The sequence below is a fragment of the Pinus tabuliformis genome, chromosome 8 (assembly GCF_031772625.1).
Source record: "Pinus tabuliformis cultivar Carrire ecotype Pingquan chromosome 8, CPIR1, whole genome shotgun sequence".
Lineage (NCBI taxonomy): Eukaryota > Viridiplantae > Streptophyta > Pinopsida > Pinales > Pinaceae > Pinus > Pinus tabuliformis.
This window is the reverse complement of record NC_142294.1, coordinates 284,548,564-284,563,463: the sequence shown is the minus strand read 5'-3', so window position 1 is coordinate 284,563,463 and position 14,900 is coordinate 284,548,564. Positions and strand designations below refer to the sequence as shown.

Genomic DNA, 14,900 nt, shown 5'->3' with positions numbered 1-14,900 from the left:
CATCTGGGTCTTCTAGCAATTCATCCACATCTCCAAGCAGCAGCAGTTCTTCAGATAGTGAGTCTCCACATTCTTCACCTGAACGACGAACATCAGTTTATATTAATCCTCTTTACAATGATGGGGACTTTACAGAAGCACAAACAAGTGAGCACCAACTTCCGAAATGGGCAGTTCAACTTTTGAACGATGTAAAGCCTGATGAACAGAATAAAACTAGCACCAGAAGGACACATAGAAGTGAAGGAAATTTTGCCTTGATAGCAAATGATTTTACTGAACCTTCCACATACAAAGAGGCAGTAAAACATAAAGAATGGCAACAGGCTATGGTTGACGAATATAAAGCAGTAATTGATAACAACACTTGGAAACTTGTTGATTGTCCAGCAAATGTTAAACCCATAGGATGCAAATGGGTTTACAGAATTAAGTATAATCAGAAGGGTGAACTTGACAAGTATAAAGCACGACTTGTCGCTAAAGGTTTTGCGCAGCAGGAAGGCATTGATTATGAAGAAACTTTTGCTCCAACAGCTAAATGGAACACCATCCGATTAACACTTGCATTGGCCGCTCAAAAAGGATGGAAAGTTCATCAAATGGATGTGAAAAGTGCTTTTCTCAATAGGGATTTACAGGAGGATGTGTATATGACCCAACCACTAGGTTTTGAAGTGGAAGGACAAGAACATAAAGTCTGCAAATTGATCAAGGCTTTATATGGGTTAAAACAAGCTCCCCAAGCCTGGTATGCAAAGATGGATGATTACCTTAAGAAAGTTGGTTTTCATCGCAGTGAATCTGATGATACTTTGTATGTGCGACAACAGGGAAAATATTTTGTAATTCTTGTTATGTATGTAGATGATTTGTTCATCACTGGCAATCATGATGATCATATTGCGCAGGTCAAAAAGGAGTTACATGCGGGTTTTAAGATGACAGATTTGGGATTACTTCACTACTATCTTGGAGTTGAAGTCTTCCAACGTCCACATCATATTTTCATTTCTCAGAGCAAGTATGCCGCAGAGGTTCTTCAGCGATTTGGCATGCAAGATTGCAAGCCCGTTCTCACCCCCATGGAGCAAAACTTGAAACTTTCAAAATTTGAAGGGGGGGAAAAGGTGGACAGTGCAACTTACAGACAGTTGATTGGCAGCTTGATTTATTTGACAAATACTCATCCTGATCTATCTTATGCAGTCAGTATTCTTTCACGTTTTATGCAGGAACCACGAGACAGCCACTGGAATGCAGCCAAAAGAGTTCTTCGATATATCCAAGGAACAAAAGATTTTGGTCTTCTTTACACAAAGACTAAAAATTTTGTACTTGGTGGATATTCTGATGCCGACTTTGCTGGGAGTATTGATGATCGAGCATCGACATCAGGTTATTTAATGAACATGGGGTCAGCAGCAGTATCTTGGAGTTGTAAGAAACAAGCTACTGTGGCCACTTCTTCAGCAGAAGCAGAGTACATTTCAGCATGGGAAGCAGCATGTGAAATTGTTTGGTTGCGCCGAATTTTGCAGGACTTGGGCATTTCTCAAGGAGAAGCTACATCATTGTTCATTGACAGCCAGTCAGCCATCAAACTTGCCAAGAACCCAGTTTTTCATTCAAAGACAAAGCATGTGGATACCAAGTATCATCATATCAGGTCGCTCATTGCCAAAGATGTCCTCAAACCAATTTATTGTCCTTCCGAAAATCAGATCTCCGACATTTTCACCAAACCGCTTGGCAGAATAAAATTTACTAAGTTCAGGGATGAACTTGGTATCTGTTGTAATGTATCTTTGGATCATAGGGGGGAATGTTAGATGATCCAAAAATACTTTATTATCATAGGTTATAAAATTGAAATTAAATAATTATTAATTTAAGAAATTAAATTAATAATTATTCTAGAATGATTAATTATTTTAGAGACAATTAGAATTAGTATATTGTTGTAACAAGATATGACTCTCCAAATGAGTCGTATCTTAGGCTCTATTATAGGAGATTAGTTAGCTAGTTGGTTTGAATAGCATTTATTGTAAATGGACACTTGTAAGTGATCCATAATTAGAGGTAGTTAGGACATGGAGCTTATAAATAGCTCATTGCAAGAGTGTTTGGTTGTTCGGGTGTAAACTCTTGCAAATCAATTATGTAATTGTTTTTTTTTTATTAATAAAATTACGTGTCTGAGGACACTTCTGCCATTACCGAAGCCATCAACAAATGTCTAGAAACCTACCTTAGGTGTTTCACTTCAGAAAAGCAACACCTTTGGGTACAGTGGCTACCTCTGGCTAAATGGTGGTATAACACCAACTATCATGCCACCACCAAAATGACTCCCTATGAAGCAGTATATGGTCAACTCCTGCCTTCACCTACTTCGTATCTCAAGGGATGCTCAAAAGTACAAGCAGTGGATCAACTCCTACAACACCGCGCAACCATGCTCGCCCATCTTCGAGAGAATCTTCATCAAGCTCAGAACCGCATGAAGCAACAGGTAGACCAGCATCGCTCAGAGCGCCAATTTCAAGAAGGGGATCAAGTCTTTTTACGGCTCCAACCATATAAGCAAACATCACTCAAAGACAAGGGGTGTCAGAAACTCTCTCCCAAATTCTACGGACCATATCAAGTACTTCAGCGCATTGGAGAAGTGGCCTACAAGTTGGCCTTGCCACCTACTGCAAAAATCCATCCAGTTTTCCATGTCTCGTGCCTCAAGAAAGTGATTGGGAACAATTGCAGAATTCAGACCAGTCTACCTGAATTGGACAAAGAAGGGTCCATCTGGCTTCAACCCGAACAGGTCCTAGACACACGAGACAAGCAACTGCGCGGCCGCATGATTAAGGAAGTCCTCATCAAATGGAAAGACACCTCTCCGGAAGATGCAACTTGGGAACCAGCCACTATTCTTCAGCAGTTTCCGCAGCTTCAGCCTTGAGGACAAGGCTAGTCTTAAGGGGGAGGGCATGTTAGGGTCCCACCCTAATCCCCTTATTTATGTAATGGGATCACGTCATAGTCAAGAGTCAATAAAACCCATATTAATAATTGTAAGTGGTTAATCCGCAATTAATGATGGAACCACAGTTAGTTGCAAATGGGCCGTAGTATTAGATAAATGGTATTAATAAAACCCACGGTATTGGCTCGTGGTATTGCATGTATGAGTCATATATAAAGGATAGAGACTCCCTGCGAGGAACATCGTGTCTTATTTTGTAGTCGAACTCTGCTCTATTGGAGGTTGCCCCCTTGAAGAGGCAAGTGAACATTACTCTCTGAATAATAAAATCATTGCTATTCTGTGTTCTGGGTATCTTTTCTTCGCATATTCTGTATTTGGGTATCATTTTGCAGGTTAAGAGCATAACATCCTATATAATGTGTGTTGAGCTGCACTCTGTTGTAACAATTTGAAAGAACAAATGAAACCTATCTTAGTGGAGGGAAAACCATTTGAATGTTATCCAAATAAATGGAAACCCATTTCAATTAAGTTAAAACAAATGACATTGATTTCAATCAAACAAATCGGATTTTTAGTGCAATCCAAAGAAATGAAGGAATATCATTGAAGTTACCTCTCTTATTGTGAATCACATTGGGCATGAATCCTTTATAGTAATGGGTTTTCTTGGCTCTCTGGCTTGGATCCTCTTTCTGCATAGCCCCACAATAAGACCATTCTTCTTACTCTTCCAAGCTATCACAAAAATAGTCAAAAGGCCAGTAGATCAACACCCATTATAAGTAGGACCAAGTTCAACCTTGGTGTTAGGTATCTGTCTATTGTAGTTAGGTGTTGATCACTTGAAAACATATTTTGAGTTACAACTATCTCAATACACCAATAAATTCTCTAGTATATACGAATAACAATTACAAAGATAAAATAAGTCTTAGTTAATGTATAAAAAGATATGACCATCCATTGATTGAGATTTTCTTTTATTAAAGGAAAAAAGACTTAACTTGCCCAACTATCTCATCATAGAACTCTAAAAGGAGACTATGGTACCATCCTTCAAATAGATATTCTAGATTGATTGGGTTCATTCATGAACTTTATTTTGGCTAGAAAACTAATACAACAATAGATTTCTTGGGTTCCTTCATGAACTTTATTCTTACAAACAAACTAATATAACAATATCGTGTCTTCTAGTACTTGCAAAATAACAACAGTTTGTCTTGCAAGAAGTCAAAAATTTCTCCTTTAGCACTGACATAAGTCAATTATTTTCCTATTTCATAGTGCAGAGAACTTCAATGAGGGACTCAGCTTGGGAGTCGGGTTTTGTGGAGCAGAGAGTGACAAAGCGAGGACTTGTTATTTTTCTCAAGTAATTCATCTCTTTTTGTCTTCTGTAGTGTTTAGTGTTTGGAATGCTCGATTAGTGTGGTCCAATTGACAATCAGAGCAGTTGGAAATGGGCCATTTTTGTTCTATGGATAGCCTTGGAGGGTGCACTCCCTATTCTTTTGGCTTGGATCCTCTTTCTGCATAGCCCCACAATAAGACCATTCTCCCTACATTTCCAAGCCATCACAAAATAGCCAAAAGGCTAGCAGATCAACACCCATTATCAGCAAGACTAAGTTCAACCTTGTTGTTAGGCACTTGTTAGGTCCATGTCTATTGCAATTAGTTACTGAGAACTCGAAAATAGATTTTGAGTTGCAGTTATCTCAACAAACCGATCAATTTTCTAGTATAGACATAACAATTACAAAGATAAAATAAGTCTCAATTAATTTATAAAAATATGACCATCCAATGATTGATATTTTCTTTGATCAAAGGAAAAAAAACTTAACTTTCCCAACTATCTCATCATAGAACTCTAATAAGAAGACTATGGAACCATCATTGAAACATATATTTTAGATTGCTTGGGTTCGTTCATGAACTTTATTTTGTATATGATGATGATGATTAATGTATAATTTATTGGTCATTAAGAAGATAAGAGAATAATTGGAATTATTTTATTTTTATACTTAAAAAGAAGTGACATACCGATCACCATAGTTTTGCTAACTAAAAAAATTAAACAAATTTGTAATGTGATAGGTATTTTGAAAACTAAATAGGATCTGAGGATAAGATGGACAATCTAGGAGGTAGTGTTTTTCATTTTCAGCATTGTATAGGTGATAGACTCTCATCACAAGACATTTTGGGAATTGACAAATGCTCAATCTCACTATAAAGCTCATAAGAATTAATCGTTATTTTGACAATAATACTAATCAAAATCAAAAACTTTTTTTATTCTCCAAAATAAATTTTATCACCTCCTCTTAACATACTCATTAAATTGTAATTTTAAAATGTATATAAATACTAAATATTTTTATAACTTATTAATCCATTAAATAAATTATAAATATTAAATGATATATCCCAAAAATAAAATTAAACTATTATAACATTATTAATCCAAAAATAATGTATTAATTTTATTCAATTTCTAAAATTACATAAATATAATCAGATAGGATTCTGATTTTTACTCTAGCAACAGAACCACCGAGGAAAATGTTTTATCCAGTGAGTTTGAAATTAGGGTACTAATGTGGTTCAAGAGGAAAATGTTTTATCCAGTGAGTTTGAAATTAGGGTACTAATGTGGTTCAAGTTGTGTGCATGGATATTTGCAGAGCTAATGGCTTTTTAGCACCTAATTATATGATGACAATTATTAGAACAAGTGGAATGACAATAATTAGAACAAGTGGAAGAAAAAAAAGTTGAGCAACGTTAACCTACTATTTTGTTGTAATTACGCAACTTGATATATTTAAAAACATTTCCTTAATCATGATTAACCTTACCTAGTTGTGAGTTAGTCCCTTATATTATATTCTATAAGAGGAATTGAAACCCACAAGCAACTCATTACTATAGGAATCATCATTCAAGAACTATTGAAAACATCAATTAATATTTAAGTAGAAAGACAGGATTCAAATCAGTTTGAAAATGTTAGAAAAAATAATTTAAAGACTTGCATGCTTCCGTGGCAAAAGCAAGCTCCTCTATGATTCTATTGCAATCGAAATTCACAACCCAATTTGCCTTTAATGAAGGGAGAACGCATGCATTTCTAACTACTTGCTCCAAGCCTGCCATGGATGGACAGATGGTCGCGCTGAAATTTTTTTGAAGGCGACACCCACCTATATTTCCAGCTACTCTGCCCTGGGCTTCTTGTCAAGCTAGGCATTGATCGTTGGATAAACACCAATTCTGTTACTTTCCAATTTGTGGGGCACAACCCGTAGTCTGTCCTCGCTGGCTCGCTCTTTCAACTGTTAAGCTCCATTAATTTAACACAAAAGCTACCTTGATTTATGGAGTTGCAGCTTTTCTTAACTTATGGAAACCAACTGCAGTAGTTTCCTTAAGTTAAGAAAATCAACTGCAATTACTAAATTAATAATTGGGAGCTACTAAAGTGGTCCATTACTTTGATCTCATCTCTACCTTGATTTGTGGTTTTTCTAACACATAGCATTTAGAAGCTTGATGGAAGCTTAGCTATATGTTCATCTGTTGGTCCCCAAGCTCATATCTCAAACCCCCTTCAGTTCTACACCATCTAGCTAAGATAGCAGAGCTCGGAAGTGCCTTCAGAATTTTGTGTTCTTTTGTCTGGACAGAAGCTGGAGTGCTGAAGGAGAAGCTTGTGGACTGTGGCCTGCTTCAATGCATCACCAATGGCTGGAGGTAAATCGTATCCCTGGGCAATAAGGTTTAATGATTCCTTGAGTTTATTCCGCATGCAGAATCATTGTTAAAATTGTAGAATATCTAACAGTTGGTATCAGAGCCCTTTTACCTCTGCCTTGGGTTTTTAAGTGCGCCGAACTCCACATTCTTTAAGTGCGCACTTTACATTTCTTTTATGCGTTTTAAGTTTTAAATTTGGTTCATCGAACGATTTTTGTTAGAAAGCGATTGATGTACCTACCAGATTATTAATAATAATCGATGCCATTCATTATAGTAAATTCTTTTCGATGCCGAAGAGTATTCGAGTCCCTTCAGACCTTGGACTTTGATATAAAAGAGTGAGAAACCTAAAAGTAGCGGACCACATCAGTGTATTTGAAAAGTGTTTTGGCCGGCACAAAACCCTGGTTAAGTCATGACCTTTTCTCCCCCAGCATGCGTATTCGTTTTCTATTTCATTTGCATGTGAAGGTTTGTAGTTTGATTAACTTGCCTGTCCTTTCCTCTGGTAGCTTTATCGCCTCAAGGCGAGGGGAGTATGATTCCCCTCTTGATTTATGCGATGGCGATGGAGTGTTTTGACTCGACAGGGCCAATCTGAATCTGTTATTTGAAAGCGGAGGGACTAAGGGTTTCATTGTCATTGGGTGTTTCCGGCTAGAGGGAGTTTTTTCTAAACATGCACACTCAAATATGAACAAACGCGAAGCTCTATCGCCCTTATCAAAGGACTTTTCCTTCTGGTGTGGGTTAAAATAGAAACATCTTCAGCTCCAAGATAAACCAGTAGAAAACATTAACCCTTTAAAGAGACGAGAAATTATAATTGATGTTTTTCTGGTAAATGTTAAAAATCATTCTTGTTCTTGCTCTGAGCACTGGTGAACTTCAACCTCGGTTCCGCCATTAGGTTTGCTAGGAGGTAGGGTTATGCCATGACAGAAAGAAATTTTATGCGGAGCCGAGTTTGCGGTCCGTCCATCTGGGTTCTGAACTCTTGGACTCTAATTCATATATTTGTTTTAACAAATGTCGGCAGTGAGCTGAGCGCTGGAACGAATTATAATTTTATTTAATAGATTAAAAAGATATGTACCATTCGGCTTAAAATAACCTTCCTATTTCTCAGTTAATCGGACCCAGAATGCGGCATCGTTTTGTCGTGTGGCTTTTGGTGAAGAAAACCTAAAAATGGTTGAAAGGTGGGAAACCAGTTATGACGGTTGCAGTTGGTAAATATTTAACAAAAGTCCCTTTTTTAAAGTTGCATTGAGAAATATGCTCTTGACACGAGTTCCTTTGGTAAATTTATATGCCAGTTGCAGCGTCATCCCTTGTCATGTGTTTGCTGGCTACCACAATGAAAATCGAACCCTGGTAATTGGCATTGTTGATAATATACAAACACATTGCCGTCAGAAACACATTACCGTATTAGAGACAAGCGGTTGATAATGCAAAGTTTTCACTAGTGGTCGCTTTTGTATAGTTGTAATGCCTACTATGGGGTTTTCCTCAGCGGTTTTGGATGACATATGTAAGGAATGGTCATGAATAATCGTAACATACCAATTGGTATATAGGCTGTAAACATCGAATAGGTATATATGGATGCTAATTCTGTTGACAATCTAATTAACATTGACAAACTCAGATCATTGATTTGACATTTGAAAGTGAAGGGATATGTCTTGGGAGACTGAACAGCTTAGTTGTCTTTGCAACTTAAGATTCTATAAGTCGTTTAAAGATTGAATTTCTGCAAAGAGAAGTGTTCGATTTGGATTGATGTGATTACTATTTTGAAGACGAGTGCTTTGGAATTTTGAGTCAATCCGTTTTTTAATACCATATTGTATGGTTTGTTTCGTTTGATATATATTTTGATATATATATTTTGGTTATATATATATTTGGTTATAACTTTGGTTATAATTTTGGTTATATGTATTTTGGTTACATAACTTTAGATGATTTTATAAATATATATTTAAAATAAATGGAAAGGTCATTATATGACTTGATTCATTCAAGAATGTTCATGACATAAAGGTTCTTACCAAAGTTTCGGGTATGAACGTGAAATGGTTGTAAAGTCTATTCTTTTTAATATGAGTCATGTTAAAGGAAATAGTTCATGCATTCTTAAATATTTCAATATTTCAATATTTGAAATAATTTAGTCTTTGAATATTTCAAATTTGCAGTTTTGTTTGCAAATTGTTTAGAGCCCATTTTGTAATTGATTTAAGAATTAGTCTTAAATAAATTATGGGACAGTGAGACTAAGGAATGTAAATTTGATTTTAATTCCATTTATCTTGTGAGCAAAATAGCTTGTTTGCTGGTCTATTTTGTTGTTTTATAAACTTAAGGACGGAGCCTGAAGTCAAGCCAGCTAGTCTTCGAACTGCATTTGCTATGCAAATGCAAAGTAGATCAAAGCTGATTCAGTCAATCTCCGGGTTAAGTTTATAAATTGAACAATCAATTTGTAGTCATTTTCGGTAATGCTGATTGCGTTTGATTTTGCTGGAGAATTATTACACTTATATGGAGTTTATTAAAATGTCATTTTGACTTACTCCTTTCAGTAAACATTATTTTTCTCTCTGGTTAAGTTTTGTTTATGCAACAAAATTAATGTCTAGTGATCCATGTAATTTTAATTAATTAGAGAGTAGCCACAGCATCTTTAATTAAATAAAATTATATATTGATTGGCAAGATCACATAAAGATTATTTAGACATTAAATTGTAATTAATTACACTGAATATAATAAATTTTATCCCACAGGAATTTTTATTATATTTATGTGATTAATTAGGATAAAATTTCATAACCTACCCACAGGAGTTATGAATTAATAAGTTTTATCATAAAGTTTTATTGAATCTGCTTGAATTGAAAATTTAGCCCACAGGCAATTTTCATGTCATTTGATTCAATTCCTTTTTAGCATGTTTTACATTGGTAAAACATGAAAGTTCATAAAAGTTTTATCGAATCTGCTTGAATTGAAAATTTAGCCCACAGGCAATTTTCATGTCATTTGATTCAATTCTTTTTAGCATGTTTTACATTGGTAAAACATGAAAGTTCATAAAGTTTTATTGAATCTGTTTGAGTTGAAAATTTAGCCCACGGGCAATTTTCATGTCATTTGATTCAATTCATTTTACCATGTTTTACATTGGTAGAACATGAAAGTTTATTAAGCCTCAACATAAGCATGTGATTCTTTATTTTGATGCAGTAGAACAACCTGTAAATTTCTCTGAGATTCGTTCTGACATTCCCGAACTTGAAGAAGTAATCTCGTTGCTTATTATGAATCTAATATGGTTAACGTTAATAGCCAGTGAGAAGTGAGCAAAACATCTTATCAGGAAACAAGATGGGCTCGCATGTGGAAGCTATAAGAACATGTTATTTAACTTTAAGTAGTGGCTTTGTTTTGGAGTTAGAAAGGACCTTTTATGTTCCAAGTTTTTTTAGAAACTTGATTTTAGTTTCAAGGCTTGTACTTTTTGGATATTCCTTAAACTTTTCAGAAGAATCTTTCAGTCTATTCTATAAATCTGATTATGTTGGGAATGGTATTTTGTCTAATGGTCTTTACTGCAAAACAAAGTCACATATGATTCAATGCATGTTCACACTGGCACTAAAAGATTAATGATTGATAACACTTCTTCATGAATAACACATCTTCATTGATTCCCCTCTAGTCATGGTGAGCAATTGGTTTGCAAGCTCAAGAAGTCATTGTATGGTTTAAAACAAGCATCCTCCCAATGGTATTTGAGATTCCATAATGTAATTTCTTCTTTTGGTTTTGTAGAAAACATTATGGGTCAATGTATATACCTGAAGGTTAGTGGAAGTAAAATTTGTTTTCTTGTTTTATATGTGGATGACCTTTTGCTAGCAACCAATGATAAGGGTTTGCTACATGAGGTGAGACAATTCCTCTCTAAAAGTTTTGATATAAAGGATATAGGTGAGGCATCTTATGTCATTGGCATTAAGATCCATAGAGACAGATTTCGAGGCATCTTGGGTCTGTCCCAGGAAACCTATATTAATAAAATTTTAGAGAGATTTCAGATGAAGGATTGTTCACCAAGTATAGCTCCCATTGTGAAGGGTGATAGGTTCAATTTGAACCAATGCCCGAAGAACGACTCAGAAAGGAAACAAATGAAGAACATTCCATATGCTTCTGCTGTCGGAAGCCTAATGTAGGAATGTTGGGACGATGTCAGAGTGATTCAGGTTTAGACCACTGGAGAGCTGCAAAGAAAGTAATGAGGTACCTACATGCTTATGTATAGACGGACGGACAACTTGGAAGTAACTGGCTACTCAGATTCTGACTTTGCTGAATGTGTTGATTCACGCAAATCAACATCAGGATACATTTGCCAAGCAGACCTTGATTGCCACTTCCACTATGGAAGTCGAGTTCGTCTCCTGTTTTGAGGCTGCTTTACATGGTGTATGGCTTAAGAATTTCATTTATGGGCTTAGAATTATGGATTCTATATCTAAGCCATTGAGAATATATTGTGATAATTCAGATGCTGGTTTTATGGCTAAAATAGTGGGAGTCGAAATAAACACATCGACATTAAGTTTTTAGCTATAAGGGAACGTGTTAAAGAAAATAAAGTGGTCATTGAGCACGACAGCACTGAGTTAATGATCAATGATCCTTTGACTAAGGGCATGCCACAGTTAATTTCAAGGATCATGTATTGAATATGGGACTTGGTTCCATTATGCAGTTTTTCATTGTATGGACAATGATAATGAAATTCTTAATTATTGTGATGTTTTTTCTCATATTTATGTGCACCTTAAGTTGATTTGAGAAAATTCATTTAAGAAGGACCAAGAATAAACATAGGGTTTATTCATTAAGATATTGTTACCACATAAATTATAATAAGAATAAATGCATAGTAATACATGGAAGATAATACTCGTCATAAGAGGACTTATCGCCATGATTCATGTATCTATTACTTAATAAAGATTGTCAATGGTTTTTAAGTTGAGACATTAAGTTTGGAAGTATGGACCAAGTGGGAGAATGTTAAGCTCCATTAATTTAACACAAAAGCTACCTTGATTTATGGAGTTGCAGCTTTTCTTAACTTATGGAAACCAACTGCAGTAGTTTCCTTAAGTTAAGAAAATCAACTGCAATTACTACATTAATAATTGGGAGCTACTAAAGTGGTCCATTACTTTGATCTCATCTCTACCTTAATTTGTGGTTTTTCTAACACATAGCATTTAGAAGCTTGATGGAAGCTTAGCTATATGTTCATCTGTTGGTCCCCAAGCTCATATCTCAAACCCCCTTCAGTTCTACACCATCTAGCTGAGATAGCAGAGCTCGGAAGTGCCTTCAGAATTTTGTGTTCTTTTGTCTGGACAGACGCTGGAGTGCTGAAGGAGAAGCTTGTGGACTGTGGCCTGCTTCAATGCATCACCAATGGCTGGAGGTAACTCGTATCCCTGGGCAATAAGGTTTAATGAGTCCTTGAGTTTATTCCGCATGCAGAATCATTGTTAAAATTGTAGAATATCTAACATCAACATCCTTAAATACGTAGCACTACCCCGAGAAGATATCTGCAGAAGTCTATGGAGAGTGTTGAAGTGGATTGCTGATCCTAGAAGTCCATGAACTTCACGGAATTTGAAGGAGTCCATGTTCAGGAATTTTCCTTAGTACTCGTGTGCTCTAGTATTTAACTAATCCTTGTGTGTCTCTGGCTGCCATTATTGTTAGCTTGGTCTGCAAATTAAGCCTTGAGGGTATAGCACAGATTGGTAATTAGTATTTTTCCATCTCCAAAGTTAGGTCGGTTTGATTGGTATTTCTAATTTGTTTAGCAGTCCATACTGGTGCTCGGAGCGGTGAAATCTTCAGCAGGGTTTCTCCTGCTGCTGAATTTCTGCATGTATGTAATTGTGGCTGCTATTGCTGGACGGGCTGTTAACTAGGCCACTAATCAGACCGCTGTTACAAGATTTCACTCCACAGAAAATGCTGAAATGTAATGTAGAGGCGAGTGAAAGAGAAATTTCCCTCAAATGATCACGGCCACGTTCCAGAACCCTATTAAACAATGCAGTCTTCTCATGGCCTGAATAGAGTTAAACAAGAACAACAGTTCCCGAAACTGGTGGCATGCTTTTAGGGCTAAGCTAATCCCAAGAACTCCACCGGTTCATCAGTTAATCCAATCCTGTAATAATTTATTTCATTAAATTAGATTAGTGACTACCTGCATTGAATCTTTAACTTTTACAATTCACTATTATGCTACTGCATTTCAATGAGTTTGAGTTCATGGTCTGAAAATGCTTACAATATTAGAGCTATGATGTCTCTTGTTCGAGTCACATACTTCCGTAATAAATAGTCGTGCCGAATGGTCTCGACAAATTTTGCATTTGACATCATTTTGCTTCGGAATTTCCATCAACAGGTTCTTTCGAATTTAGACCCCACCCCTTGATGATGATGCGACAAATATTCCACTGCCCGAGCCGTCTCAACGCAGGTATTATTGCGGGTCAGCTGAACATGGTTTCAACCACGGTTGGAATTTCAAAACAGATCTAATCTGTTTTCACACCTCCCCATTTATTTTGACAGTTTCAACAAAGGGTATTGATGGTTTTGCAAGACTTATAACTGTATTTAATAGACAAGTTACGCTGTGACGAGTAATTTGTTTTCAAATTCCATCCTTTGACATATTCATAGTGAAATCCATTTGGAATGTAATGTAATATTTGGAAAGTTTCAACAAAAAAATATTGATGGTTTTGCAAAACCTTTACAGTATTGATGGTTTTGCAAAAAATTTAATTGTATTAGATGGACATATTACCCTTCAAATTCCATCCCTGAAACTTTCAACTCACAATCAATGTGACATGTTTACAGTGAAATCGATTTGGAATGTTACATATAAGTTTGGCAACAATGATATATAAACACAGATATGCCTCGAGCTCTGAACTTGTCCAATACATACATACAAACTAGCAGACTGCAACCAGACTGCAACCGTGCTGCCCGCTCTCTGTAGCTTCCACACTGTACGCTCTCATAGATGCCCACATCAATTCGCGGATTATGCCCTTCCAAGACTAGCCAATTTTGCCAATCATGCTTTCCTAGTCTCAACTGCGTTACCAGATTCCAAGTCACTTGCAGATTTGACGGAACCCAGAGATGAAGAAGCTGCCATTGTTGAGTCGTCCGCAGAAACTTGGAAAGACTGAACATCATTTGCTGCAACACTCTCGTTTCTTTCGGTAACATCCATTCGGGCGCTTTCCTCTGGCTGGGAGAACCCTGACGGTTTCTTCGACAATGCACAAAGGACAGAGTGTCGACATGAAGGACAAGAGGCATTTGAAAGCAGCCATGCGTCTATACAATGTGCATGGAAACTGTGACAGCAATCTGGTAATACTCTCACCTTTTCTCCTTCCATGAATTCTGCCAAGCAAATGGGGCAATCCACGGCTCTGAGGGGATACCCTGTGCGGTAAACCGTGACTGGAAGTGCTTCTAAATCTTTTTTCTCCATGCAAGTCTGAGCTCTTTTGACATCCATATTGAGAGATGACTGGGACACCACTCGCCATCGCCTGTAGAGCCGTCTACAGCGGAGCAGGCCATTGAACCCCAAAACGCATAGTATTGAGAGGAACAGGGCGGCGATGCCAACGACTAAGCTTGGGCCGAATCTCGCATTAGCAAAGTCTGGAGATACCTCTTGCATCGGAGCGGATGAATGCGATTCCTCACCATCTTGCAACAATTTCCTTCCCTGAACAGACAATGAAAATGAAGACATACTCTGCATTTTGCTGGACACGAGTTCCAATTACAGCGAACCTCGAAGGGGGTCAGGCACAAGGGCTTCGGAAACCATGAAATTCTCAGTAATTCAACCTGGGGACTGCCAATCCAAGAATATGACAACTGGGCACTGCAAATCTAAGAATATGACAAAAGCTCGAAGAGACGCAAAGCATGGAAAACTGAGGAAAATTAAGTGAGGAGAGGGCATTTAATAAATGGTACATAACGC

The 14,900-nt window shown here is 36.8% G+C and overlaps 1 protein-coding gene across 1 annotated transcript; it reads right to left on the bottom strand.

The window, feature by feature from the left end:
• Positions 1–13,656: 13,656 nt before the first annotated feature.
• On the bottom strand, positions 13,657–14,692 carry LOC149235234 (RING-H2 finger protein ATL80-like). The gene has a single exon (XM_089461319.1). It carries the CDS (start codon positions 14,670–14,672, stop codon positions 13,965–13,967), a length of 708 nt encoding a protein of 235 aa, XP_089317445.1. The 5' UTR covers positions 14,673–14,692; the 3' UTR covers positions 13,657–13,964.
• Between the last annotated feature and the right edge of the window lie 208 nt (positions 14,693–14,900).